This window comes from Sceloporus occidentalis, unplaced genomic scaffold (genome assembly GCF_023333645.1).
Source record: "Sceloporus occidentalis isolate IW3139 unplaced genomic scaffold, rSceOcc1.0.p SCAF_5, whole genome shotgun sequence".
NCBI lineage: Eukaryota > Metazoa > Chordata > Lepidosauria > Squamata > Phrynosomatidae > Sceloporus > Sceloporus occidentalis.
Window position 1 is genome coordinate 52,762,838 of NW_028316985.1, and position 27,670 is coordinate 52,790,507.

The following is a 27,670-nucleotide window of genomic DNA, read 5'->3' on the forward strand; positions in this document are numbered from 1 at the left end:
ATCATGCAAATCTCACAATGACTGAACACTTCCAGTTGATTTCTGTTCTAGCATAACATTTCTGTATACTAATGACATTAGACAATTATATAGTGATAGAGTAATGTTTATTCTAAAGCTACATTCTGACACCAGTCAGAAAGATGGAAAAACTACTCATGAAGCAAAACCTATACTAGTTTTTTTTTAACTAAGTTCAAAGTAAAAGCAGGGGTGTAAACATTTTTGAATTCTGTTGGTTTTGTCCCAGAAGAATAGAATATCCCACATATCCACTTAGAAGGTTGCCTTTATTAAAGACCATTAAATTTTGAAGGAGATGAATAAGACTTTTTCCCCCCATTTCTACAGAATATATGATAATTGTTTTACAGACCAATATTTGGCTCACAAGACTGGAAAGTCACATCAAAATTCAGATAGATGAAGCATTAAAGGTGGGCCAAAGCTCCATTGTCACAAAAGTAAAGGACATGGCATAAATTGAGTGAACTATCCATTTAATGTTATTTTTGCTTAGAGATACAATATGCATACTTCTTTCTTCTAGCATATAACATGTGATAAATAAACTATCCATATGTCAGAATCTAAAAGCACCAAACAGATTTCCCTGTCTAATACGCCTCTATTTGTTGTTGTTGTTGTTGTTATTATTATTATTAACCTTTATTTATAAAGGTTTTTTTCTTTTCTATCTGTCCTAAATGATAATATAATGACAGATGAAAAATGATTAAACAGTTCACTCCCTTTATACATTCGGCAATGCTTTATATAATTAAATTATATTTCCTTTTTTGAAAGAGGAATTCCCTAATTCAGTACTTACTTGGAAAGAAACTGAACCATAGCCCAGACACCACCATACATTAGTCCTTTAATGAGCCAAGAATCAATATCAAGGTCTGCTATAAAACCAACCAACCAAATAACTAGGAAAGGTGTTCCTAGCATCACCTTCTGCCGAAATTCCTACATTAAAAAAGAACATTTATTTAATTAATGTATTTAAAATTAATTTTTTTATTAAAAACTAGATGGTAACAAGTAATGATACAAAATAAATTTGTCTATCTAGCAGATACACTGTTAAGTATGGTTGGCTACCATCCTAATTTCATCATAGTGTATCAACATCCCAGATCAGTCAATGAATAGACAATACAGCTCTCCAAATATCAAACTATAAAAATTTTAGCAGCAGAGAACAGATTTAATAATAATCTCTAGATCAGATATTTCTACCCAGAACTACTTGTAATCCTTTCTCCATTTTTTTTAAAAAAATTTTGAGTGCATCTTCACTCTTCAAATCTGTCAACATGTTTTACCTATGAGATCTTTATAAGAGCTAGTTAAATAGAATTTCTCTATCTGGAAAAATGAAATGTAAGTGTGTGTAATCTGGAAAATGTGATGTCATTCTAATTGACCTTGAGGTCTTATCATGCCCTTGTTAAAAGTAATCATGGAGTTTCCACTCACAAAACCTTTACTGTTATTTAAATTTGTTTCACCCTATTTAGTCACTTTACCTAGTCTTTCTATATGCTTTGCTTGTGAACAAGGGACATTCAAAATGGTATTCCTTGAGCAATTACTCCTTTATATTTACTGAGCCAAACCTCAAAATAGTACAATAGGAGGTGGGAATCATGCACACCTCCAAATGTTCTTGGGACTGCAATTCTCAACATTCCTCACCAATGGCTATGCTGACTAGGGCTGTTAGGACTTGCAGTCCAACAATAGAGAGCCACATCAGTCCCATCACTGCAATATAAAGTTTCACAAAAGCACATCCAGATCACATTTTTCTGATACTACAACACATGATGCAACAGCAGATTCCATACTTTTCAACTGCATTATTACTGAACCACTCCCATGTACTGGCTATCTACAAACATCATAATATTTGAATAATGATAACTTAACTTACATATCCTCCATGAACAGTTTAACTTTGCCAGTGCTATTTTGAGATGTTCATGGTACCATACAAATTTCTTACAAAGGTATTTTGCTCCTTTGATCTCAAGTCCTTAAGCATCAAATAAATGTTAATTAATAAAAGTAATATATTTGGAAGTACATTTTTATGCAAGCTTACCCAAAAAGGGCACATGCAGGTTAAGACTATCTTTCCAGATCAATTAATACCTACTGAAATAGTTTTCTATGATTAAATTTGATCTGTATCATCCATACAGTAACACAAATATATTTAATACCAAAAGGCTGGTGTTTAATTTTGTACTGCTACACTACTATACTTCGTAATTAGAAAAGTAATAATTGTAAGGACTGTACATGTAAATGTAAAAGCCCAAGGCTCCCAAGAACACCAGGTATAATTCTGAGCATGGGAGGAGCACATTTTATTGGCTCCTGGTTGATATGTAAAGATGAAAACAGAAAAGAATATGCCACCCAAGACTTCTCTCACCTTATCAGCTCTCAGCTTTCTGAGAAATGATGGATTGTCATATCCTTTTGCCTGCCTTGCCTCCTGTAAATGGTTTATCATCCAGACATTTTTTCTTTGCTTTGCTAAATCAAGTGGTGATTCCCCCTACAAAGAATTGATTTAAGAGTTTTTTAAACAAAAAGAACAAAAAATCACTTTTAAAAACCAACAGTAACTTCAAATATGTATAATTTTAAAATATACATTATTTTGATTAGCAATTTAACTTAAGCTGTAAAGAAAATTACTTTTTTCTATTTTTTCTCACTGGTTGAGTGATACGTAGTTGGCTATTTAAGGATGCTCCTGAAACATGAAACTACATAGTTTAGATTTCATATTGTGACAACAGAGGCAAAGTAAAAACATTCTTAATACACAGTAAATTCACATAATTTTTTTTAACAGACATGTTTATTCTGTAATTCTTAATGCCCTACTCAAGACATTTAATCTGTAAATGTAGTGGTAAATGAAATGAAAGTGGCATTTAAATGGGAAACATGTCATGATACTCATACCTTATATATGATGAAAAATGCAGAAAGTACTGATCTATCCATCATATGTTTACATTTTGAATTTAATGTCTCCATGAATAATTAAGCAGTGCCCTACAAAGCTATATTCCACCACATCATTTACAGGTCATAAATTTATATGATACTATGTAGACTTGCATAAAAATTAAATTCAACAAATTTGCATTGAAAAGGAGAATAGGGTAGAATTCAAATAACCTTCTGTGTGTACTATGTATTGAACCCACAATCCTTCACAAAGTTTAGAAATGATTTGCTAATTAACTCCTTATGTTATCAATTAGCTATTTTTCCTAGAGACATCTCCAAATGCACTAGATTCCTTAAAGAATGCTGACACTGAAAACAAGCTTTTGCAAACTACCATAGATCGTTAGTATTGATTAGTTTTTGAGGAAAGGGGGAAGAGACAACTTTCGGGAGCAGAATTGCTGGGTCTGCGCAGCAGAGGAACAGCTGGGGGGGGGGGAGAATGGGGTATGAATCTAGGAGTGGAATGGGGTAGAATAGGTTGAGGAAATTATTTGTTTGCTTAGAAGAAGGTCAGATCCCTCAAGCAACCAGAGATCTTGCATACTTTTACACTTGAAAAGCAGGTGTCCTTCTCCAAGACCTTTTGGTAGGAATAATTTATCCTCTGCTGATTATATTCTGGGTCGAATTCTATGATAAATAATTGTATAATATACAATTATTATTCTTATATAGTATTTTATATACATTAACACGCAAACATATATATTGGTTTTATTACAAATTTATTTGGATTGAGATGCAATGACTTTTCTTTGTAATCTGACACACCGCTATGCACTTGGTTAACTCTGTGATGTTTTCCTCAGACTCATTCTCCATTTCCTTCCTTCCTTCCTCTTCTCCTCACTCTTTCCATTCTGCTTTTTAACCCCTCCTCCACCTCTCCCATCCCTTAGGATGATATAATTAAGCTAACACGGGTGCAGTAGATAGGGATTGTTAAAATACTTGATCACAAAGTCTGAAGATGCCACAGACCTATTTTAGGATTCCTCACTCCAGCATGCAAAACACATGCTACAGTCAGCCCTTCTTATCCACAGATTTTCTTTCCATGGATTCAAGCATCCATGACTTGAAAATACTTTAAAAATATACAAATCCGCATAGGCAAACCTTCATTTTGCCATTTTATATAAGGGACACTATTTTACTGTGCTGTTATATTTAATGTGACTTGAGCATGCACAGATTTTGGTATCCATGGGGGGTTCCTGGAACCAAACCCCAGCAGATACTAAGGGCCCACTGTATACTCATATTGTAGGCCACACGTCTTGACTGGCAATGAGCAGGCAGAAACAATGCTATTTTCAGTTGTGGGAGGGAGTTCTGCGTGATTTGACACTCTCACAATTTCTGATTTAGAATTTTCCATTCTTGATGCACTGACTGATCTTTGTAGCTATCCACCAACTGCTATACTTGTGGTGAATCAGCGTCTTCTCACTCAAACAAATCACCCTTTGCTAATCTTTAACAAACTAAACATCTGAAGAGTAAGTGAAGTGTACATGTTGGTGGAGGCAGGGAAAAAGAGAAGCAGATGAGTGACCACCTGAATTAACTAAGTTGTAAGATGAGATCCCATGCTTTGGGATTGCCCTTAGCAACCAGACAGCTTTGAAGAATGTGTTTAGACTCACAGTATTTCATTACCAGCAACAATCCTATTATAGACCTTTTTTAGTCAAGAATCCTGAGCTGAAAGATGGTAATTTTAAAGTGCCAAAAGAGTCTTGTTGAAGGAGGGAATAATAAAATGTGATTCCTAAGGTCAGCAGTGACAACAACCATGCTATTTTCTGTAAATCTCATGATCTGACTGCTCATGTTTTAAACCATTTATACTCAAGTACGTGGTATGCACCCCCAGGAGGTGGTAAAAAGGTCCATGGGGGTGTTGAAGAGAAAGGGACGGAGGGGCAGTGAGAAGGAAAATTATTTGGCTAGTGCATTTCAGGCCCATGTGAACTTTACTTTTTATTCTTAAAACATTTAATAAAGAGGAGAAGTGACAGCAATGAAGTGTCACTTCAGGGCATGCATCTAGTGGTCTCTTTTGTACAGACAAAGTTATCACAGATATACTTAAATTTGTACAGTTTCATGTTCTTAAAAGGTGATAACACTTGCCATTAACCTAGTGGTATTAAAACCAACAGGCAACAGAGCAGGACCAATGGGCACAATCCATCTGGCACGCATCAAGTTTTAGAAACAACAAAAATGTATGCGTCATCTGAAAATACTCCTTCTATCATGTGTCTCTAAAGAAAACAGAGGAACAGGAAAAGGAAACCTCACTAAACATGATATTGAATAAGCACAGGTTTTGCTAATAAGAAGAAAGAGCTACTGATCCCCAACACCACGTAAATACATAGTGGAGAAAACCACATTGTATGGCTCTGGAAGACATCCTGTCCAGTCAGAAGCTTCCTAGAAATCCTAGCTTCAACCCCTGAAACACATTAATCTCACAATCGCCATTATAGTAAAACTACAAACAAGAGTTTTCAGTTTAGTTCCCTTGCTACTTTTGTTCATTTTTCTTCTTTTCTATACGTTTTTCTCTTTGTTACTCCCAATATGTAAGAAGCCTGAATATTCTTAGCTTCAAGTTACATTAATATGTTTACATCATGTTTTTTTTCTTTCTACTGTCTTATTACTCTGTAACATTCAAAGCAAAAAACATGTCTGCAGAGGAGAATCATGGCCAACTGTTGCTTGTCATTAACTGGGGGGGGGACAGAAAACATGCTGGAGGAGCTATTTCTTGATAAATCTATATTTTCTTTGTAAAATAATAAATACACAGAAAATATGATAATAGCAATTTTCTATCCTTCAAACATTCATTTTATACTTTATACTACTTCTTTAAATATTCATGCATGGAGCAAATAATTTTAACTATGGAATGTACAGCGCGGCCGCGTCATACGCGGGTGCGCTTTGCGCGGACTTGAGCTTACGCGCTCAAGCCGCAGGGCGCACGTGGGGCGGAAGGGGTGGCGCGTCCCATTCAATTGAATGGGCCTGCGCGCCTGTTGCGCCACCGCACTGCCGTGCCACCATGCACGAGCCCCATTGTTTCCAATGGGGCTTGAGCATAGGCGGAATTCGCCTTACGTGGAGGGATCCGGAACGGATCCCCGCATAAGGCGAGGGCCGACTGTACAATATGCTGGGTAGGCAGAGAATAATTGGAAGAGGTAAGAGGAGTGAAGCTGGCCTAAATATCGTAAAGGCACCAGATCCTGTTTGACTTGGGAACCAGGGTCAGATAGGATGGGAGACCACCAACCAATACCAGATACTATAGGCTACATTTTATAGGAAGAAAACCACATCTGAGTATTCCTTGCCTTAGAAAATCTATGTAATTCATGGGGTCCGCATTAAGACAACAGGCAACTTGAAGGCACATACATACTGTACAAGAAGAGTGAAGAATATGCAACTTAGAATTCAAGCCACTACCACAGGGAAGAGAATAATGAAGTGGTATTTGGAGGGGGGGGTAGGAAAGAAGGCATAGAAAAATTCAAGAGTCCATAAATACACCATATCCTTATGGTCTCATATGGATCAAAGATAAAATATACATTTACCTTGATATTCTGGGCATCAACATTAGCTCCTGCTTCTAAAAGGAGACTAATCACTGTAGTATTTCCTGCTAGTACCGCCCAATGTAGTGCTGTGTTTTTATGATATTTGTCTCCCAGATTCACAGAAACATTAAACGTAAGAAGCAACCGAGTGGGATCCACACTGGAAAATAAAGTTAATATTAACACTACAAAACAAGAACTTACCAAGCCATTCATTTTCACCTGGGACTCTCAAAGCACGGATGAGAAATATGTGATCCTCCTGACATTGTTTAAGTGTGTGCAAGTCCCAGCTTCCTACCCCATTATCCAAGAAAGATGAGAGAAGCTGTCAAGAATCATCTTGAAGACCACACTATGGCCCAATTCAGACAGGCAAAAAGTGCCATCCTGGGGATGGGGGGATGGCTAAGCGTTCCCACGCTCACAACCCTCCCTGCACTGCCCAGAAGCCATCTTGGTGTGCACCCATTCAGACGGCACATCCCATGACCACATCCCTTTGGCACAGCACCCAAACATGCTGTGCCAAAGGGGTGTGATCAAGCTGCAGCTATGGCACCACTTCACAGGCACAAAACCTTTTTGTGCTCTGCGGAGACCGGATCAGTGCCATGGCATGCATTTGCCGCTACACTGATCCGGGGCAGAAAAGGGCGGCGTCTCACTGCCCTTTCCTGCCCATTTGTACAGGGCCTATGTCAGCATCCCTGCCTTAGAGAGTATTTATATAATAGAGATAAGATTCCATTCTACCATATTAAAATCACTAACAAGCAATTTGTCCCACTGAACTGTTCTATATAAGCTACAGACTACAATAGGAAATGAGCACTAATGATCAGTTTTTTTATTCTATATGGCAGAATGTTCTATAGAGAATAGCAATCTCAAGGAGCAGCTTTTTTAAAAAGGTCATTAGTGATTTTAATACAAATCAAGATATTTCATCTGATCTGCATAAATTAATATTCCCCCCTCTCTCTTTTCATCACAGGTGCCAAGGTGTAAGTTTAATGTGAAATCAGAAATATAGCCTATAACTATGATATTATCAGACAAAAGGATTACAGAAGGCATGAGTTAACATCTGCCTTCAGAAGACAGTATCTGGCTTTGCAACAGTCCTAAACCACAGCCATTTCCAAAACCATATTTTTTTTCTCTAACATAACACAATACTGAGTATTTCCACCCTAAATAACTTGTTGCTATTCATAGAATACAAAGGTTTTAAGTTCCACCCAATTTCAAATTTATCTAAGGCAAGATTAAAATTTAAAATGGGGGGGGGGGGAATTAAAAAAGGTGAGAGTGGAAAATATTCTGATTCTGTCTCTAAACATGATAAGAAAATGTAAAATACACAATGGACTGATGACACCACATACTTTAATGCCACAATACATTTAAAATAAAAATTCTTAACATCATAGTGAAATGGGGTTGCTTTGATGCAGGATTAATCCACCTCAAGAATTAATGCTCTTTTTATTTAATGTAACCAGAAATATTAACTAAATCTAATGTAAATATTTAATTGTACAATTTCCGCTTGACTACTAAAAAGAGATTCAAGTAGGCCTGTTTTGAAAGAGCAGATTACCTGTGTGTTCTGTAAGCTGCCCACATTAATGGAGTCATCCCATTTTGATCCATCATATCTACATCCTGATAGGAAAAAACAGCAGGTGTCAAATTTGAAGGGGAACAAATGTGGTGCATTGGTACAATGAAGAAAATGTTATAACAAATATTTTAGAATGTTCTTACTTATAAAGATTCTCACCCACACTGCAGAAGGAATGATATATTACTGTATGAATACAGTGAGATTATAGTTGGTAAAATATGCTAGAGCACCATCTGCTGTTACAACTGTCATATTTTGGAAATAACCTGCCAAAGGTAAACTATGTGGATCTTATCATAATTATTAAAGAGTAAAAGCTCTGATGGACATGCAGCTACACTGGACAGAATCCCCAGAGGGCTGGATATTCAAAAACGGAAGCTGTGCCATTCTTTGACCGCAGCATCAGCAAGAGTTCAAAATAGATATTGGCTGTTTTCTCTATGATAATGTAGTCTATAAAATGTTTGAAATATAAACACTGAGATTCCAAAGAATGTATTCAATGCACAGATTTCCCAAAGCCCATGAGTAATAATATAAAACTGTAAAGTTTTTCTATACTAATATATTTCAGAAACAGCTATTTATTTAAAAAGTCAATCTAAAAATTGATTATGCTCAAAGTATAGAATTCAGTCCATTCAATACTCAACAAAACATTCAAAGCAGATAAAAACATTCTGCCATTCAAAAGAACAAAACACACATGCCAGATGTCCAATTACTGATAACAACTGAGAAGCAGCCGGAGTGGGTGATGAACTGTGTCTCCCCCTGTGCTTGGTCTTTGCTATGGAATCCCTATCTACTTAAACCACAGTTAAACTTTATTTTGGCACCCTACCAGAATTATATTTTGAAGCAGTGCCAAAGTAACAATTAATTGGAGTTTAAGGCAGAGGGGAAAGGGCTAAGCCTGGGATCGATGATCTTGCATCCCATTAACCATATGCATGCTCACTTAGACTACAACATCTACTCATCACCTTATGAACCAACCTTATACACAACACACTTCATTTTATCAAGGCAACAGATGATGACAGAAAATACAGAAGCAAAAAAATTATCATGATTCTCACTTTTGGCCTTCCAGAAGTTTTGGACATTGACTCTTATAATCCCTTACCATTGGTCATGTTTGGTGTATCCCCTCCTCTGTATTTCATTATGATCTGAAGCCACACATATTTCCATGAACAGGGGGTTTTCTGTTCATGGCTTGGACTAGAATCCAATGGAAAATGGGCAGACAATTTTCCTCACTTGTCTGCAGCCTTCAATGCCTGCAAAAAGCTACTCTGGAGCACTGAAGGAGTCTCCACTGCAGAGGTGGGAATCATGTGGTCCTCCCAATGCCACAACTTCCAGCATTTCTCACCACTGGCTTTGCTGACTAGGATTGTGCAACATCTAGAGGGTCTCATGATTTTACACCTCTCCACTAGATCTAAATGCAATCTAAAAACAGAAGATGCTGGGGGGGGAGGGTACAAAGTAACCTTTAAGGCCCAACAGTATAGCTACTGTATAGTTGGTCAAAGGTTAGGAGCTTTTATTTAAAAAAAAAATGAATGACAAGTGCAATCTTAAGCATGACACTACCAGATAGCCAAGGTATCAGAGTACAGTTGGCCCTCCACATTTGCAGCTTTGACTTTTGTGGATTTGATTATTTGCAGTTTTGAGTAATACATTCTCTCTAGGAATCTCTAGGTCCTCCAAAACAACTCTGCCAGAAGTTGACCACAGAGTTGTGCTAGAGACCTAGACATTCCTAGAGAGAGAGAAAACTTCTCTAGGCATTTGTAGGTTCTCCTGCATGATCCTATGACCAACGTCTAGCAGATGTTGACCACAGAGCTACACTGGAGGACCTGGAGATTCCTAGAAGTGTTCTCTAAAGCAAAAAGACCAGTGATTTTTATTTGTAGTTTTTCCACATTCACAAGAGTCCTTCACATCTAACCCCAGCAAATGTGGAAGGACCACTGTTTCATAGTTTTGTGATTGGGAGATATATATTTTACCACTAATAACAGCTATACTGTAGACAGTACCATTAAAAACTACAGAGATGAAGAATTTACATACCTGCCCCTTGGCTATTAGATATGCAACAATCGAAGTATGTCCAAACTGTGCTGCTAAGTGAATACAACTGCATCCTTCCCCATCAATTAACGATGGATCTGCCCCATATTTCATTAGCTGTACAACCATCGATAAATGACCCTGTCTAATATAATCAGAATTCAAGTTTGAGAAATCTTCATAGTGGTGTTTATTATCAGATTTAAAAAAATAGATATATACATATATTACACATAGGGGGAAAAGAAACCATGAAAGAATCTAATGCCATCCCTTGCTACATGGCTGAGCTATCTAGTCCTTTCCCCTTTGTATTAATCCAGATAAGGAACAAGCAGAAAGGAAATGCATACTCACACACACTGCAGCAGATTTCTCAGTGGCCAAGGGCCTATTTCAACCAGCTTTTACTGGGGGTGTATGCTAATGCCGGTATCATCAACCCAGGTGGAGTACAATGAATAATGCTATATTTTATTTTGTGAGAAAATACTATCTTCTTCTTCTTCTTCTTTGAATTTTCTTGAGAATGTTCTTCTTTAAATTTAACTAATCAATCTGTTCCATTGTCTAACAATATTGAAAAGCTTTATTCATGATATTTCTAACACTGCTGGAGTTTGGACAGATAGCCACATGGAAATTCTCTGCTTCTGCAAAATCTAAATTGCCCTGTAGCTATAGAGGACACTGTAAGACACACTGGCCTTTCCTACTGGTCAGAGGAACAAGGTCCACTGGGTAGCTACACCCCCACCCCTTGAAACACAAAACCCACAGTAAAGATATATCTAGACAGCACAAAAAGGATATGTGACACTATGGTGTATTGTTTTTAAATGTGTTGTCATTTTTATCAACTGGAAATTAATCTGAAAACAATTCAGAACAATTGCTTCATGTATACCTATCTACTGTCTCGATACACTTTAAAGTTACACTAAATCATAATTACTCTTAATAAAAATGATCAAATAGAATCTTCCCCATTAGTGATTTAAACTGAGTTAAATCATTACAACTAAGTCCTTCAAAAGTTTATTTCAATCAATTTGATTTAAATCAAATCAACTGCATCTGATGGTCTAGATGGCATTAAATGGGTGTGAAGTCCTCTCTGGCTCAGTAGCCTCAATTTTATTTATTTATGTATTTATTTATTTTGATATCCCACTTTTTTATAAATAGGATTCAAGGATTCTTGGATGACACCTGTCTAGTACTGGACAAATTAAGTGTCCATTAAAGAAATATGCTTGCTGGCCAAGTTAATTTATCTTTGTACAGAAAGATAAAGTTTTCCCCGAACAAATCTGTGAAGAATAATCACATCACAACACATCTCCTTTCATAAGAAGTAAAGGTGGAAATACAGAATTCTTGCTTCACCTTGTTGCCCAGTGAAGTGGCGTGGAGTTCAGGTCACCTCCTAGCTGGTCAACAATAGCACCTTTTGATATGTAGAACCTGCAGGCATAAAATAGAACAATGAATATAATAATGAATAAATAGCATAGAATAATGAAAGACAGTGAAAAATTGTTATCAAGAGAAATATACCACCAGATACAGTTATGGAAATATATTATAGAGCCTTGGTATCTACTCGGGTATTGTTCCAGGATCCCACATGCATATCAAAATCTGTGGATGCTCTCAAGTCCCATTATGTTTAATGGCATAGTAAAATGTTGTCACATATAAAATGGCAAAATCAAGCTTTGCTTTTCGGAATTTGTTCCCAATATTTTTGAGTTCTGGATCCATGAATGCAAAATCTGTGGATATGGAGGGCCGACTGTAATTTGACACCAGCTTTACTTGAGGCTCACACATCAATGAAGTCTTCCTTTTAAACAGTATTTAAAAATAAAGACCTAGATCGAATTATTTGTCCCAACTAGAGTAGACCAATGGAATGAATACAACATATGAATTTAACTAATGTTGATTCAATAAATCTACAATTGCTGAACTATTGAAATGATATACTTTCTAAGTCACTATGCAAACTCAACATTTTAAAATAAAGCCAGAAAATTGTAGAAATAAAATTATTGCTGATGTTAACATACAGCAATTACCTAGAAAAATAGTTTACATATATGAACAAATCCGTATTCACTGTACGGAGAATAAGCAGCAGCTACAACATCAGAATTCAAGAAGAATCCTGGGCTTCACAGGTAGTGTAAAGTCAGTTTCCAAAATCAAACTGCTCATACATGGAAGTCATCAGCAACATGTCAATCTGGTTACTCCCATGGGTAAGACAGCAGATAATTAGAAAGAAAGTATTAGAAAATGATGTTCCATTTGTCAAAAATTTTCCTCCAGGAGGCCTGCCTGATGCATATACCCCTGTCTTTTCAGTGCCATGGATAGACCTTTTTATTCTTCCAGACCTTTAAAATCTTTTTATTCATCTGGTGATTATCTTTACTGCTTCTTTAAAAAAAATTACTTTCACTTTCACACTTCTAAGTAAAGTACAGTGGTGCCCCGGGTTACGAAATTAATTCGTTCCGGGGCGCCGTTCGTAACCCGAAAAGCCTTCGCAAGCCGAATCGCCATAGGCGCTAATGGGGAAAAGCCGCGATTCCGTGTGAAATCGCGCAGAAAAGCACCAAAAGTTTTTTCGTAACCCGAAAAAACTTTCGCAACCCGGAACAATAATTTCCTATGGGTTTTTTTCGTATCCTGAAAATTTCGTAACCTGGGTATTTCATATCCCGAGGTACCACTGTACACTACTCTTATGATGAAGGGCAGCATGGAAACTGGCCTTCTAATACTTATCTATATTCCAATATTTTTTGATAGCAATTTCCTCAAAATGGCTTAAATAAAACATATCAACACACTTTACTGTGAAACACACTCTGCACAACGCCAGTAATTCTGTAATCCAAATCTGTTTCTGTTTTGCTCCTAAGTAATACAGTTTACCTGAATTTATCAAATTCAAGCTATCAGTGTAAATTTCACATTATATAATTACTTAACATATGACCTAAAAGCAGAAATTCTGTTTTTGGCATTAATATTTTGTCACAAGAGTTATTAAGATGACAGTAAAATTGAAAAGTTGTTCCATTTAACTGGAACAGTATATAAACAATACTACTTAGATTTGTAGTAGGCCGCTGAGAAGGTTACAAAGATAAATCATTTTAAACAACATTGCTTAGAAAACGACTACCAAAAGCATGAAGTAATTTTATCTTTGTGGTTATGTTGCCATCAAGTTGGCTTTGACTTACGGTGACCCTATAAATAAGAGAACTGTCATCAACTGCTTTGCTCAGATCCTGTAAATGCAGGGCCATGGCTTCCTTGATTGAATCAAATTATTATCATGAATATGAGGGAATGGAACAGCTGTGCAGAGAAAAAAATAATCACTATTTACATTACACAGTTGTAAAGCATAATAATTTGTTCTAATCCTGCTATGTTGTTTTCAGCAATTATAACTATTAATTGATTTTGACAGTACATACGTACTTACTTCACTAAATCTAATCTATTGTTGATTGCTGCCCAATGGAGAAGTGTAACATTTTCTTTATCTGGTTGCCGTACATCATACCCTGCTTCCACTAATTCTCGACAACGTTCATAAATGCCATACCTTGAAGAAAAATGTTATTAGTATAATTAATAATTTGTGGTTAATAAAATCAAAACACATCTGAAACAGCAGTATTACAGTACCTCTGTGACTGTAAAATCAAAGAACACACTGCACAGCTCAGAAGCCAAATTCTCTAAATTTCCTTTATTTTCATCCCCAGATAATAGACCAGATAGTTTGGTATGCAATACATTGAGCTAGAGTTTGTTCACAATCTACACCTTCTTATACTTTCCAGAATTCTATCCTTCAACTAAAATTCCATAACTTGAAGAAATATTCCATTTCTGTAGTAGATATTCACATTTTTCAACTAAAAAATGAGTACATTTTTATATATAAATCAAGGATAGTTAACACATTTTACACAGGCCAGTCTGGTGATCAAACAACATTATCAAATGAATGATAGTAAGCATTTGCATTTTATGAAGGCCCATAGTAGGCCCAACATGTGGCGATGGCAGATCTGTTTGCTACTGTCACTATTACCTGTCAGTTTTTGGTCATTTGGGAACCATCTACTCCAAACCCCAACATTACAGCTACTCATGTATTTGGTTTTCTTTCGGGGAGCAGTTTTGCCATGTGGCGCCAGGTCATCTTGCCTATGTGTTCTGAGATGGATGCATTTTCCTATTCACAATTTTTTTCTGTGAAAGGGGAGTGCACTGGAATTTGCGAGGGAAAATATATTGAGTTTTTATGTTTGTTTCTTTGTTTGTTTGGGGCTCAAACCAGTATCATGAGAAAGTCCCTTGTGCCTGAGTAGGCTCTTCACAGAAGCCATTTTGTGATGTTGCCTACAAGTGTTTCTCAAGATTTCGAAATGTGCCCACAGGCTCAAGAAGGTTGGAGACTTTAACATGTGGAATCACCTATTTTTGCTGAGAGTTGTTGGGGGGAGGCTTAAGTCAATGGTAGAAAGCTACTTCTCTAATATTTCTTTTTAAAAAGGTTGTTATGTTTAGTCAGAGCAGTAGGTGGCACTCACTCCCAAGTTTTTGTGGAGTATTTTCCCCAGTACCATAAAGAAAAATAGCAGTATCATTAACACTTCCCTTAAGGCTTCTTTCCAGCTGTTGATAGACAATTTAAATGGATATCATATACAAAATCTTAGGAATGCAGGGGGGTTATTCAGTCAATGTTTATTTATTTTGCTTTATCTCCTTTTATCTCTTTCTGTCACTTACAAGATATGTAATACACTACTAATTATTTTATCCTAAGATCAAATATGTGGCCAGGACTCAGTATGTTCTATGTGACAAATTACATTATCTCTTCTTTTAGATTTTCAGGCTAAAATCTAAAAGAGATCTCAAGCCAAGTTCCACTATCTTGGCAATGAATAGCTTACACTGTTCACTGCAGCCCTCTCGATTATTTTTGTCTTTTTCATAAATTTCATGAATACATGTCATGACTTAAGTTGTTTATAGTTCTTTCCAATATGCAATTACAAGTCCAATACATAAGAAATAAACAAAATCAAAGTTTAGCCTCTACTGGCTACTAATGTTTTAATAATTTTAAGATTTTAGACTTAACAGTTAATAGGTACCGTATATTATGGGGTTAAATAAAAAACAAGAAAGCAAAAAAAAAAAATCTAAATAAATGAAGGTCTTCATTTATTGCTACACCCTTCTCGTTCTGTGTACCTAGTCTTAGATACATCCATTATGGGCATGGGCATGCTTTCAGTTCATCTGAAGAAGCCCTTCCATTATTTCTACACATACTATAACTCATACATTTATCACAAGCTACTATAAATCACCCAAAGACAACATGAAAGTATTAAAATTAGCTTTTAATATTTAGCTCTGCAAATGGTATATAGATATCTGAAATATTAATTTTAAATCTCAGCTTGCAAAAGGATTTTTGAAAAGCCAACAAAATAATTCTTGAACCAGAGAAGCAGAAGACTTAACATCCTTATGATTTTAATAATGTAAGAGAATGAAGAGGCAACCAAATATATGTATGTGGATAGGCGGAGGCCATAATGTTAACATTAAATCTTTCTTAAGTGACATATTTTTCAGTCTCTAAGGCCTGTTACAGACAGCCAAAATAAAGCTGCTTCGAGTCACAGTGGAGGTATGGTGTTTCAATGATGCATGCGTCCTAAGAGTCCAGAAGCTGCACCAAAGCCACCTTCCAGTCTTTAGGGCTGGAGCGTGGCTTTGGTGCGACTTCTGAACTCTTAGGACGCATGCATCATTGAAACACCATACCTCCACTGTGACTCGAAGCAGCTTTATTTTGGCTGTCTGTAACAGGCCTAAGAATAGTAGTTCTACTCCATCACTTTATTAAAATTCTCTTTATCATTAACAAAGGAATGTTTTTCCAGACTTTGTAGGCCATTCCTCAAGAATTCTTTTTTTAAAAAAACCTATTTCCCCAAACACTTAGGTAATTAACTGCATGAGGTTTGTAATTAGCTGATCATTTGGATGCTTGTGGCCACCACAAGTAGAAAAGCATAACATCTCACTGCCTGCTGCTGTTTTCATGGTTTTCCCCCTCTGATGACATAATAGACCTAGTTTACAAATTGTAACAACAGCATGGCTATTGCCATGATCAAACTCAACATGTATTATGTGCACAGATAACTGCTTCCATGAGTTACAAGCTTTTTATGTTCTGTTTCCACAGTACAGTTCTACAGCAGTTACTTATCCAGGCCTTTCTTTGCTTTTTGCTGAGTTGTAAGCGCAACTGCATTAGAATAGTAGCAAAGCAAACAGCTGCTGCTGTTATTTGCCTGTTGGTAAATAACTGGCAGAAAAAGCTTAGCCAGAGGATAAAAGAGAACAAGCAGGGCAGGAAGGAACATAATGCAAGTTAGAGTCTTATTCCAAATACTTCAAACCAGACATATTTTGTATTCTGGATTTTTTGGAGGGGGGGGGGTATATTTTGGAATACCTCTATTTGCATATAAATATATAATAAGCTATCTTGGAGATGAGACCCAAGTCTAAACACATTCATTTTAGTTTCATATACACCTTGTACACATTGCCTGAAGCTAATTTTATACAATATTTTTAATAACTGAACACAAGAAACAAAGTTTGTATACAGAGAACCATCAGAAAGTAACGATATCACTATCTCAGACACCCATGAAAAAGTTTGGGTTTTTGTATATTTTGGAATTCTAGATAAAGGAAACACAATCTGTACTACCGAAAGTTGCACAGAACTGCAAAAATCGTAATTTATTTTTATACCTGCACCACTGGATTTCCTAGCAAAAGGTACTGCTGTGTTTTCTGTTAGTACAGGTACTTTCTTCCATAGACATTGGAGGAATGTCCAAGGCCAAAATTGAACTGAGGACTCTAGTATTAGGAAGGAAACAGCGAGACATCCCAAGCAACACACACACCCTATATCTTCTCCTGAGGACTAGGAACTCTCTAGTCTAGAGCAAAGTTACATGTTCAGCCGAGGATTGGGGAAGAGAGAGAAGAGAGAACTCTGGGTGAAGGGGTGCTGTATGGAGAGAGAAATCACCTCTTCCTGGATTTACTGACAAACCTTCTTTTGTTGGTAGAGTATCCATTTACACCATGGCCCAAGAGTCCAAAATTACAGTTGTGTTTCTTGCACCTTCCATGAGATGGTCAGTTTTCTGATGAGTATTTTCCATTAGGTTTCACTATAAAGAATATGTTAGTTAAAACTACTTACTGTGTAGCTTTGACAATATCCCATGTGCTATAATCATCAATGTGGCTTTTGCGCCCAAGTGATTCACTGTATCCATGATTATAGTGGGTTTGTGGCTTGATTTCCTACAAAAAATAAGTTTTGTGAGGCAGTTAGAATCATTTAAAGAGTTTTAGAACTGAAGACACAACTAAAATTCAGAGAAATGTCTCATAATAATAATAATAATAATAATAATATGTTATTTATATCCCGTCCCTTTGAGGTCAATTGGGACGGCTAACAATAATAAAATACAATACAATATATATCAAAATCTACTTCCCTCCCCCCTTAAAAAGTTATTAAATCAATTATAATTAAAACCAACAAATTAAAACAACATAACACATACACACCATTACAAAACAGACAAAAACATCTTGCCCTGCACCCTATTTCCCACAGTAGAAGCCCTGTCCTAAGGAAGCCCACAAATGACATGATGGCAATTGCTGTTTTCCAGCAACTGGTATTCAGAAGCAGATTGTCTCTAAGCATGGAGGTTCCATATAGCAGTGATGGCGAACCTTTTAGAGACTGAGTGCCCAAACTGCAACCCAAAATCCACTTATTTATTGCGAAGTGCCGTGTCCCTCTGGCTTTCTAGTGACAAACTCTAGTGAACTCTGTGTTGGGACAATGGTGCATGTGCCCACAGAAAGGGCTCTGAGTGCCGCCTCTGGCACGCGTGCCATAGGTTCGCCACCACTGCCATATAGCCATTCTAACTAGCAGGCCCTGGTCTGAAGGAAAATTTCAAGGAACCAGTTGTTTTAATCAAGATGCATAACTTCAGCAATTCCACATGGATTACCATGTTGTTCTTCCAATTTCAGGCAACACAGTAAGCCATGGAAATGACAACTAGAAATAGAAAACAATGTATGTGTATATAGCCTGTAAGTATTGACAGGCTATACACTTGTAGGAAATTAACCGGGGCATGTTTGAAATGAATTATACTATTTTAAAACATCTAATATTTGAGAGGAAAAAATGAATTCTTAAGGAATTCTTAATCTTTTGTGTTGCGCAAAAACTCTTTGTAAGCTTTATAAAGCAAGATTTTGGAAAAATCAGAAACTACCAAACTCTATGGAACAATTGGAGAAAATTATGGAGATAGCAAAAAATTAATAAATTAACTAATTTGTTTAAAAATAAGTCACTGATGGGTTACTTAGAAACATGGTGTCCATTTATAGATTACATAAAATGTCAAAGAGGTGGTGCAGTGGTTTTAGGATCTGAGTTCCAGGTGGTAAGAATGTAGTGTGTAAGGATATAGGGAGTAAAGTTATATAATGGTAAAGTTGGAGATAATTGAGATTTTGTGAGTTTATATTTATTGTTAGGAGTGTATCTAATGAGAAATAATACAGATTCCTCAATCTGAGGAACCTGGGAAGTTTTTTTTTAAAGGATGGGTTTGGGGAAATGAGATTAAATGGTATTTATATGTGTAGTTGCTTTCTTTTTATTCCCTTCTTTTCTTTTTCCTTTTGTTTTCTTTTTGCCTTTACAGTTGGCCCATGTTATCTGCAGGGGATCAGTTCTGGACCTCCCCATGGATACCAAAATCCGTGGATGCTCAAGTCCCATTGTTCCCAATGACAGCACGGCCAGGCGGCCATGGCACCCTTAGAAACAACAGGGCTTCTTACCTTCCTCCCCCACGGGCTCAGAAGGCCAGAGAAGCCACTCCTGGCCAGAACACAAAAAGTTAACTTGGGGTCTGCCAGGCTGCCTCTGCCCTGCCTTTTCTACATTCTTGTCAGCCACTGGTCAGAGGGAGTCATCAATCACCCATTCCTCCTCCCTGGGTGATTGACAGCTCCCTCCGACCAGTGGCTGACAATAATGTGGAAGAGGTAGGCATGGAGGCAACCACTGGTCAGAGAGAGACGTCAATCACCCGGGGAGGAAGACTGGGTGTGTGACAGCTCCCTCCAACCAGTGGCTGATGAGAATGTGGAAGAGGAAACAGCCCAGCAGGCCTCAAGTTGACTTTTTGTGTTCTAGCCAGGAGCAGTTCTCTGGCCTTCTGAGCCCTCAGGGGAGGCAGGTAAGAAGCTCTGTTGTTCCTTAAAGGTGGCACAGTTGTGCCGCCATTGAGAACAACATGAGTTTGCCATCCGCAGATGCTTAAATCTGTGGATGGCAAGCCCACATATACCAAGGGCCAACTGTATTTCTATTGTGAATTTTTTTTTCATAATTGAATGATATGAAAATTAATAAAACTATTAATAATCATAAACTCTTCAACAAAACTGGCAGCCATAACAAATATTGATGCTAAACTTCACAAAACTGATGTATGAAATTTACTCTATTAGCCCTCACTAATCTAAAAGATTATTAAAACTGAATTGTCAATGGATATATGCAAAGGAGACTAGCAGCAATGAATGCTTCCCTTATGTGAAACCTTCAGTGAGAAACCAGCATGTGCTGCTGGTAGGTAATTCAGATCTGGCATTTCAGACATCTGGAATGAAACTCTTTATTAAAACTGCATTACAGATTACAATCACCCCTACATAATAAGAATTGTAGTTGGACTATAATACCCATTAGTCCTAGCAAGCACAGCTAAGGGGGATGATGGATGATAGGAACGCTAGTCTAACAACATCTGGAGGCTACATGTTACCCATCCTATTGTAAAGTCTATTAAAATGCTGAAATTCTGCTAAGAGATACTAGAAATACCAAATAAAGTATCTTTGAAAAATGGGAAATATGCATTGATACATCTTACTACTTCTTTCAAATTCATTCATACATTGTTTTCTGGAATCTATATTAATTTATCTATATCTTGAGTTGTTTCTTTCATTAAAGAGTCTGTATCCAAAAGAAAATCTGTATCATTTTACATAATACTATTTACCATTAAACCTATCCGTTGTTTCCATTTCTGACACATTTCTGATATCACCTTTTCACACAGTTAGTTATATATATGCATATTTTAATCTACACTCTTTATTTTTTTCCTTTTGTTTCTCCAGATTGTGACTTTTTCTCTTTCTCTTTATTTACTTCTATTCATATCTATTGTGTGTAACTTCAGTATACATTATGTTTAATTAATTTCTCAATACTGTTGTCTTTTCTATCTATTTATGTTTTATATTGTTGCTTATTTGCTCCATTTGTTTTTACAATAATCTGTAATTTCTCTCCACTCTTTCTCTGTTATTTCTGATTATTACTCATTTAGCCAACAGGTCAGTTTGTCTATTTATATTACATCTATTAATTTGACTAATCGTATGTCTATAGTGAGGGTTTCTTTTGTTTTCCAGCTGATACCACATATTATCATCGCACAGCAATTATATATTATGAAGAAATGCAAGAAACAGTTAAAAACAAAACCTTACACCTTTGTCCCAGGTAATGTAACATTTTGAATTTTTTTTTTAAACCCCATGACATTTTTTGGGTGAATCATGGCACACCAAAGCGAAAGCTGCTGACCTGTTTTGTGCATGTTGGCTCCATTCAGGGAAATTGAGATACTTTTTCCATGGGATGACCGAATTATTTGAGTTCAGGAAATACCCTACACTGCAAGAAGCGTTACTGTAATTTCATCTGATTTTATTTCTATTTCATTCCACCATGTGTTTTCTTGGTTTGGTTATTCAGACAGGACACATTCAATTCTACAGTATACGGGGCATCCCCATTCCACATAATACAAAGGGACTCTTATAAGAAATACCCCACAATACACACAATGCAAGGATCCTCCCACCCATCTTTGGGTGCGTGAAGAACTGATCAATTAGAGTTCTGCAACTCAGTTAATAGGAAGCCCTCAACAGCCTATGTTCTCCAATGCTATTCTGTATACAACCCAGAAGAAACTATGGTGTCCCAGTAGCTTGTACGCACCATCACTCTGGTCTGTTGTCATCTTGTATGGACAATACAGGCCAATAGCCCCAAGCCAGGATTGGCCAGTTTAGATGCTAATCCAGTGGGTCTGGACCAATCCTGGCATAGGTCAAAAAGACCCGCTAACCCTGTTTGCTGAGCTCGAGGGACTGGGGCTGCAGCTATATAGAGAGCTACTGTTTGATAGCTCTTCCTTCCACCAAGTCTCTGACTTCCTTAGACTTGCTCCAGCACTGACTCTCACTTTGCTGGAAGGTGCCCAATTACCAAATGTGGCCACAGCAACAAGTCCCTCATGCAGGAGCAGCAATGGGTCAAGGGGAGGGGCTCAGTGGAGAAGGCTGGTGGCCTTCAGAGACAGGGATTTTTTTCCCTTTGCAATGAAGTTGTGGTATTGTAACCAACCAAAGAGCATTCCTGAGGTTTTTTTTAAAATTGCTGTGTGCATTTGTGTGAAAGAAACACCACAAACCAAACAAGAAACTCTCCAACAATTCCATTAACCATCTGTGCACAACAGAGGGACAGAAGAACAATGCCAAGCCTGAGGGAGGTTGCCCAGGTCGTTCCTGCTTTAACAGAGAACAGGGACCTGTCCCTGGCACTTTGCTTGGCAGCAGTTTTCTTGAATCACAATGTCACTAGATGAGGGTAGCAGGGAAATGTTAATTGTGTGGAAGAGGCTCAGGAATAGGTGCCATCTATGACGCCCAATCCCTCCATCCCCATTTCCAAAGGAACTTTCCCTTTTCCTAGTGTTCCAGTTGGCAGTGGAAAGAACTTGAACCAAATGCTTCTGCCCAGTTTTTCTGAAAGAAAGGAGTAGGGGGATTGTCACCCAAAGAGGCATGCTGTAGATGTTATGTATTATGAGATACATAGGCGGGTTACACACCGCCATTAAAGTACGCGCAGAGCACGTACTAGGGTTAGAGAGGTGCGGTGCTTGCACACCTCCCTAACCCTAATACGCACTCTGTGTGTAAAAAATGACAGCGGCTGTTCCAGACGGCCGCCGCCATGAGGACGTCACGGCCGCGCTGCCTCTATACGGGGTGGCGCGGAAAGTGACGTTCTCGCTCCGCGCCAGGGCGCCTAGTGCACCCTTAGCGAGGACCAGGAAGGAGCTCCATTTCGGAGCTCCTTCCTGGTTTGCGGCGCCGCTTTGCGTCGCTCGGCACAGCCTTCAGACGGCTGCGCCCAGTGAAGCAAGGAAGAAAGGGGCCAATTCCTCCCCACCGCCACGGCTTGAAACCCCAAGGACACCCCTTTTCAGGTTGCGGGGAAGCGGCATTTTGCCGCTTCCCCGCAGCCTGAAAAGCGGCGGATCGGGGCCTCAGCGGATGCCGTTCTGACAGCTGAGGCCCCGATACACCGGGAAAAGGGGCGGGTACAGACCGCCCCAAATGGGTGGTCTGTAACCCGCCATAGTATCTTATTGTGTATATGCAAATACAAGTATAAGATTAAAATTGCAAGAAAATGGACTGATAAGAACTGTTCAGCAGTGGAGCAGATTGTCTCAGAAGGTAGAAGAATTTCCATCATTAGAGGCCGGATGCCCATCTCTTCAGAGTGCTTTAGCTATGGCAGGGGGATGGACTGGATAGCTCTTGAGATCATTTCCGTTTTATGATTCTGTGATAGTCTTTAAGATAGTTGTACCATCTCAAGACAACATGCATATTAATTCTAATATCCTTATCCCACCTTTCCTTGCTTTTTCTGACAGGGCAACCTGTTTTGACATTTTGCAAAGATTTCTGAGTTTTTCTGGTTGGTCTAATAAACATGTTACCATAAAATGTAATGTGAAAAACTATGTTTACCAACCCTGTTTACAAGATTTGGAAAAACATTTATAGATCTAAGTGCAGCTTTACACTTTTATGATTAACAAAGAGGACAGGGTGGGAGAAAGAGACACAAATATTGACAAGCTGGAGCAAAGGGAAACCAAAATGGTGAAAGGTCTGAAACCATGCCCTATGAGGAGCGGCTTAGGGAGCTGGGTACGATTAGCCTGGAGAAGAGAAAGTTAAGGGGTGGGATGATGGCCATGTTTAAATATTTGAAGGTATGTTATATTGAGGATGAAAGCACAGTTGTTTTCTGTTGCTCCAGAGACTAGGACACAGACACAGACCAATGGATTCAAGCTATAGGAAAAGAGGTTCCAGCTAAACATTAAGAGCTGTTTGACAATGAAATAGGCTGCCTTGGAATGTGGTGGAGTTGTCTTCTTTGGAGGTTTATAAGCAGAGGTCAGGTGGACATCTGTCTGGAATACTTTGATCTGATTCCTGCATGGCAGGGGGTTGGATTGGAGGGCTCTTGGGGTCTCTTCCAACTCTATGATTCTATACAATATTAGTATATCATTCAGTTACTCCCCCAAATATCAACTGCTGGAAACAGCATCTAAAATCCAAAGAATCAAGTAGCTACACACAATTCTAGATACACACAGAGGATATGAAATTGTGTTTGTTGGAAATATACATATTCAACATATCAAAGCATTTTTTTCAAAGCAGTAGATATGGGATACAATTCTGCCAGAATAAGACTATGTCCCTATGCATATGAAGAAGTATAACAAGACTACAAAAGCTTAAGGTACAACATTTTTGTTCAATTAGACTCAAAGGCACTACAATATTCCTTTGCAAGATGATCAATGGTTCCTCCTACCTACACCTAATCCCTGACACACCTAAAGAGCTTGCTGGATCCCAGTCAAACTATTCAGGACCTACTAAGAAATAAGATGTATACCCCCTTCTGAAGACACAACAAGCAAAAGGATAAAAATGAAATTAGTACTAAAAGTTACCTACCACGGATAGATGTAAACATCAGATATCCTTAACAAGCCCACCCAAGAAACCTTTATAAGGAAATTATGGGGTAACTACTGTGCCTGAGTAAATACATGGATCAAAGCTACACATTCTAATCTACTACATCTATGGGGATGTACCTGACACTGTTATGTTAAAGCGAATAGAACAAACTGCAATTTTCAGACATTAAAAAATAATTCTCTAAAAAAGGAGGGGGATTTTATCTGTTAAATCAATCACTGGCCTAACTGTTTAATCCTTTATATTCTTCTCTATGCTTTTGCAGTTTTTACATAACAAAGAGACAGACAGATGCATGACCAGAACCTTTAATCCAAACACTGTATTTGGAGGTCAGAAAGATCATGTGACTTCATGCACAGCTGGCATGGAATAAGTTGTTGCTCATTCCAAAAAGAGAGATAAAACTCTGGTTAATTCAGTTTCATTCATTCAGGGCAAAATACTGAGGCATTAAAATAACTGGGCTATTTGCCACTGAGTTTACTTGCCTGCAGATTCTACTCTCCATGTCAATCTGGACAGCGTACGGCGCCTTCCCAAAATTATATAGAAATCATATCACAAGTGTATCTTTACAATTATGCAATATTTTCTGTCATTACTGTTTACTGATATAACATCTGTCATTAAAAATGATTTATAATGGATTTCAATAAATTTTGCTCATGTGACGTAAATTTAAATAGTAGCATATACTGTGACACTAACACTGAGCATAATGCACCATTTAGTTAAATAAGTTTAAAGTTCCATTGATTTCAACATACTTTACATGTGCTTGACTATGTGACTGAGGGCTCATTTTGAGCAGCTAGCCAACCAAAATATTTTTAGACAAAAATCATATAGTCATCCCAGAATAATTTTGAAAAACACTGAAGGGTAGGGTGTAAAACACATTGATATTTCAGAATTTCAACTACACTGGGTCTGTTGGTAGAACTCTTCAAGAATGTATGGGCTGCCCCAAATGCTACTTCCATATTTATTTTTAATGTTGAACAGTGGGGGAGGTTACTGTGACTTATTTAAAAGTAAATCAAAACAAACCTGGGAGTCCAAATGTACCCCAGAGCTACCCTTTGCCTTACACCAACCATGTCTGCCTTATTACTCTTATCAAGACTTCTACTATTCCTAATTGATAAAGAAAGCTGTTATTTTTCTATCTCTGAAGAACAAGTTGGCTAGGGCATGCACTGATGTATCATTTGGATCTTGCAGCCATTTCCCTTCCTTTACAATAACAGGTTAAGAGAGACCTAACTTCAAATATAAGAAAAAATAGGGACTAACATTTTACCTCGTTCCTGACTATTTTGGGCACTTTTTAAAACCAGTCTTGCTTACAGTCACTCATAGGACATAATTAAAATTTGTATGGTGAAGACTCAAAAGGAAGAATCAAGAATTTTGAACTGAATTTTTAGGTGTCTAAGGCCTGTTACAGACTGCCAAAATAAAGCTGCTTCGGTTCTCTTTGGAGGTATGCCATTTAAATGATGCATGGGTCCTAAGAGTCCAGAGGTCGCTCCAAAGCCACACTCCATTCCTAAGCACTGGAGTGCAGCTTTGGTGCAGCTTCCGGATTCTTAGGGTGCATGCATCATTTAAACAGCATACCTCCAAAGAGACCCGAAGCAGCTTTATTTTGGCAGTCTGTAACAGGCCTAAAACTGGTCAACTGCCTGCCTTATTTCTACACTTTCTATGCTTAGGCACTATGAAGCACCACAAAATTATTACTGGTATTATCCTGATTGCAACTGATACATTTTTCTACATCCTTTCCCACTCCTTCAATAATATCCTACTTCATGACCATTTTCAGTTTTGTGTCCCTCTCACTGTTTACATGGAAATTTCAAGTTACTGTGTAATTAAGACTAGAACATCTACAGATTGTGGGCATCTAGCAACTCCCTTAGCAACTCTCCTGCCTCCGGTTGACAGGTGAAATAAGGAACAGGGCACTATTTCATTAGGTGTTGGGATCCCCTGCCAAAATCACCTCTTCAACACATGTAGAGGCTACATCAGGTGAAATAAGGGTGCCTAGCCATGTTATTTCACCTTATACCTGTACTCCTACTCTCCTAATATAAATAAAATGGTGACTTCTATAGAAATTTGTATTTTGAACAAAGATGAGGTCACACACCTTAATGCTCATGAGAAATTAACACAATCCAAGCATGCTCACATCTCGTGGATTTAATGGAACTGAGCACACTTTCAAAGATTTTCAGTTATATATATATATGTTATATAAAATAACACATATTTTTTATGTATCACACATATGTTTTGACTTGTTAACCTGTTTAACATGTTTTAATCTATTTAAATTATTTTAATAATTGTTTAATAAAATAAGTCCTCCCTCTTCTCCTAATCAATACAGCTGGGAATGCAAACAGAGGCTTCAAAGCAGTCCTATCAGGATTTACACTACAGAAATAATACAGTCTGGCACTACTTAAGTGTTGTAGCACCATCCTACAGACTCCTGGGATTTTTAGTTTTGCAAGGTCTTTAGACATCTCTGGCAAAGAGTTCTGGTGCCTCACAAAACTACAGATCCCAGGATTAGGCTGGATGGAACTGTGGCAGTTAGAGTGGTGTCAAGCTGGATTATTTCTACAGTGTAAATGCAGAATCCACTGAGTAACTCAGTTTCTTTCATACTTCAGTACTGCAATAAACATCCTAAAAACTGGAAGATTGGGCATATCTGACAGAAAGATTCTCTTTATGGGACTGTTATAAGGCTTGACTACATTATTTCTTTTATTTTTATTTATTTATTTATATCCTACCCTTTCCCCTAATACTAGGGAAACAAGACAGCAGTTAAAAATTAAAACAAATACAAACTGAAATAAATACAAAAGCTTTAGTAAAAATGTAAGTTTTTTAAACAATCCATTTAAAAGAAAAGATAAAAATTAACAAAACAGGACATCATTAAAAGACCACTAGTCAGTTGGAATAGAAGCCTGTAGGAAGAGAAAAAGTTAGACCTGCCAGCAGGACAGTAAGGAGGGAGCCATCCTATTCTCCCTAGACAGGAGGTTCCAAATTCTGGGAACAGCCCAGAGTTTTG

The 27,670-nt window shown here is 37.6% G+C and overlaps 1 protein-coding gene across 3 annotated transcripts in view; it reads right to left on the reverse strand.

Moving 5' to 3' along the window:
• The window catches only part of LOC149312154 (palmitoyltransferase ZDHHC17), a 51,263-nt gene that overhangs the window by 17,933 nt on the left and 5,660 nt on the right, over window positions 1–27,670 (reverse strand). For all 3 annotated transcript variants that reach the window (XR_016281228.1, XM_089524064.1, XM_089524063.1), the window contains exons 2-9: window positions 17,762–17,865; window positions 13,916–14,038; window positions 11,794–11,871; window positions 10,405–10,549; window positions 8,281–8,345; window positions 6,672–6,834; window positions 2,453–2,578; window positions 833–975 (exon numbers count right to left, since the gene is read on the reverse strand). Coding sequence is in view for 2 of the 3 variants with exons in the window: in XM_089524064.1 (XP_089380190.1) it covers window positions 833–975; window positions 2,453–2,578; window positions 6,672–6,834; window positions 8,281–8,345; window positions 10,405–10,549; window positions 11,794–11,871; window positions 13,916–14,038; window positions 17,762–17,865 (947 nt within the window). In the remaining variant the exon portion in view is untranslated. The remainder of the gene's footprint in view (window positions 1–832; window positions 976–2,452; window positions 2,579–6,671; window positions 6,835–8,280; window positions 8,346–10,404; window positions 10,550–11,793; window positions 11,872–13,915; window positions 14,039–17,761; window positions 17,866–27,670) is intronic.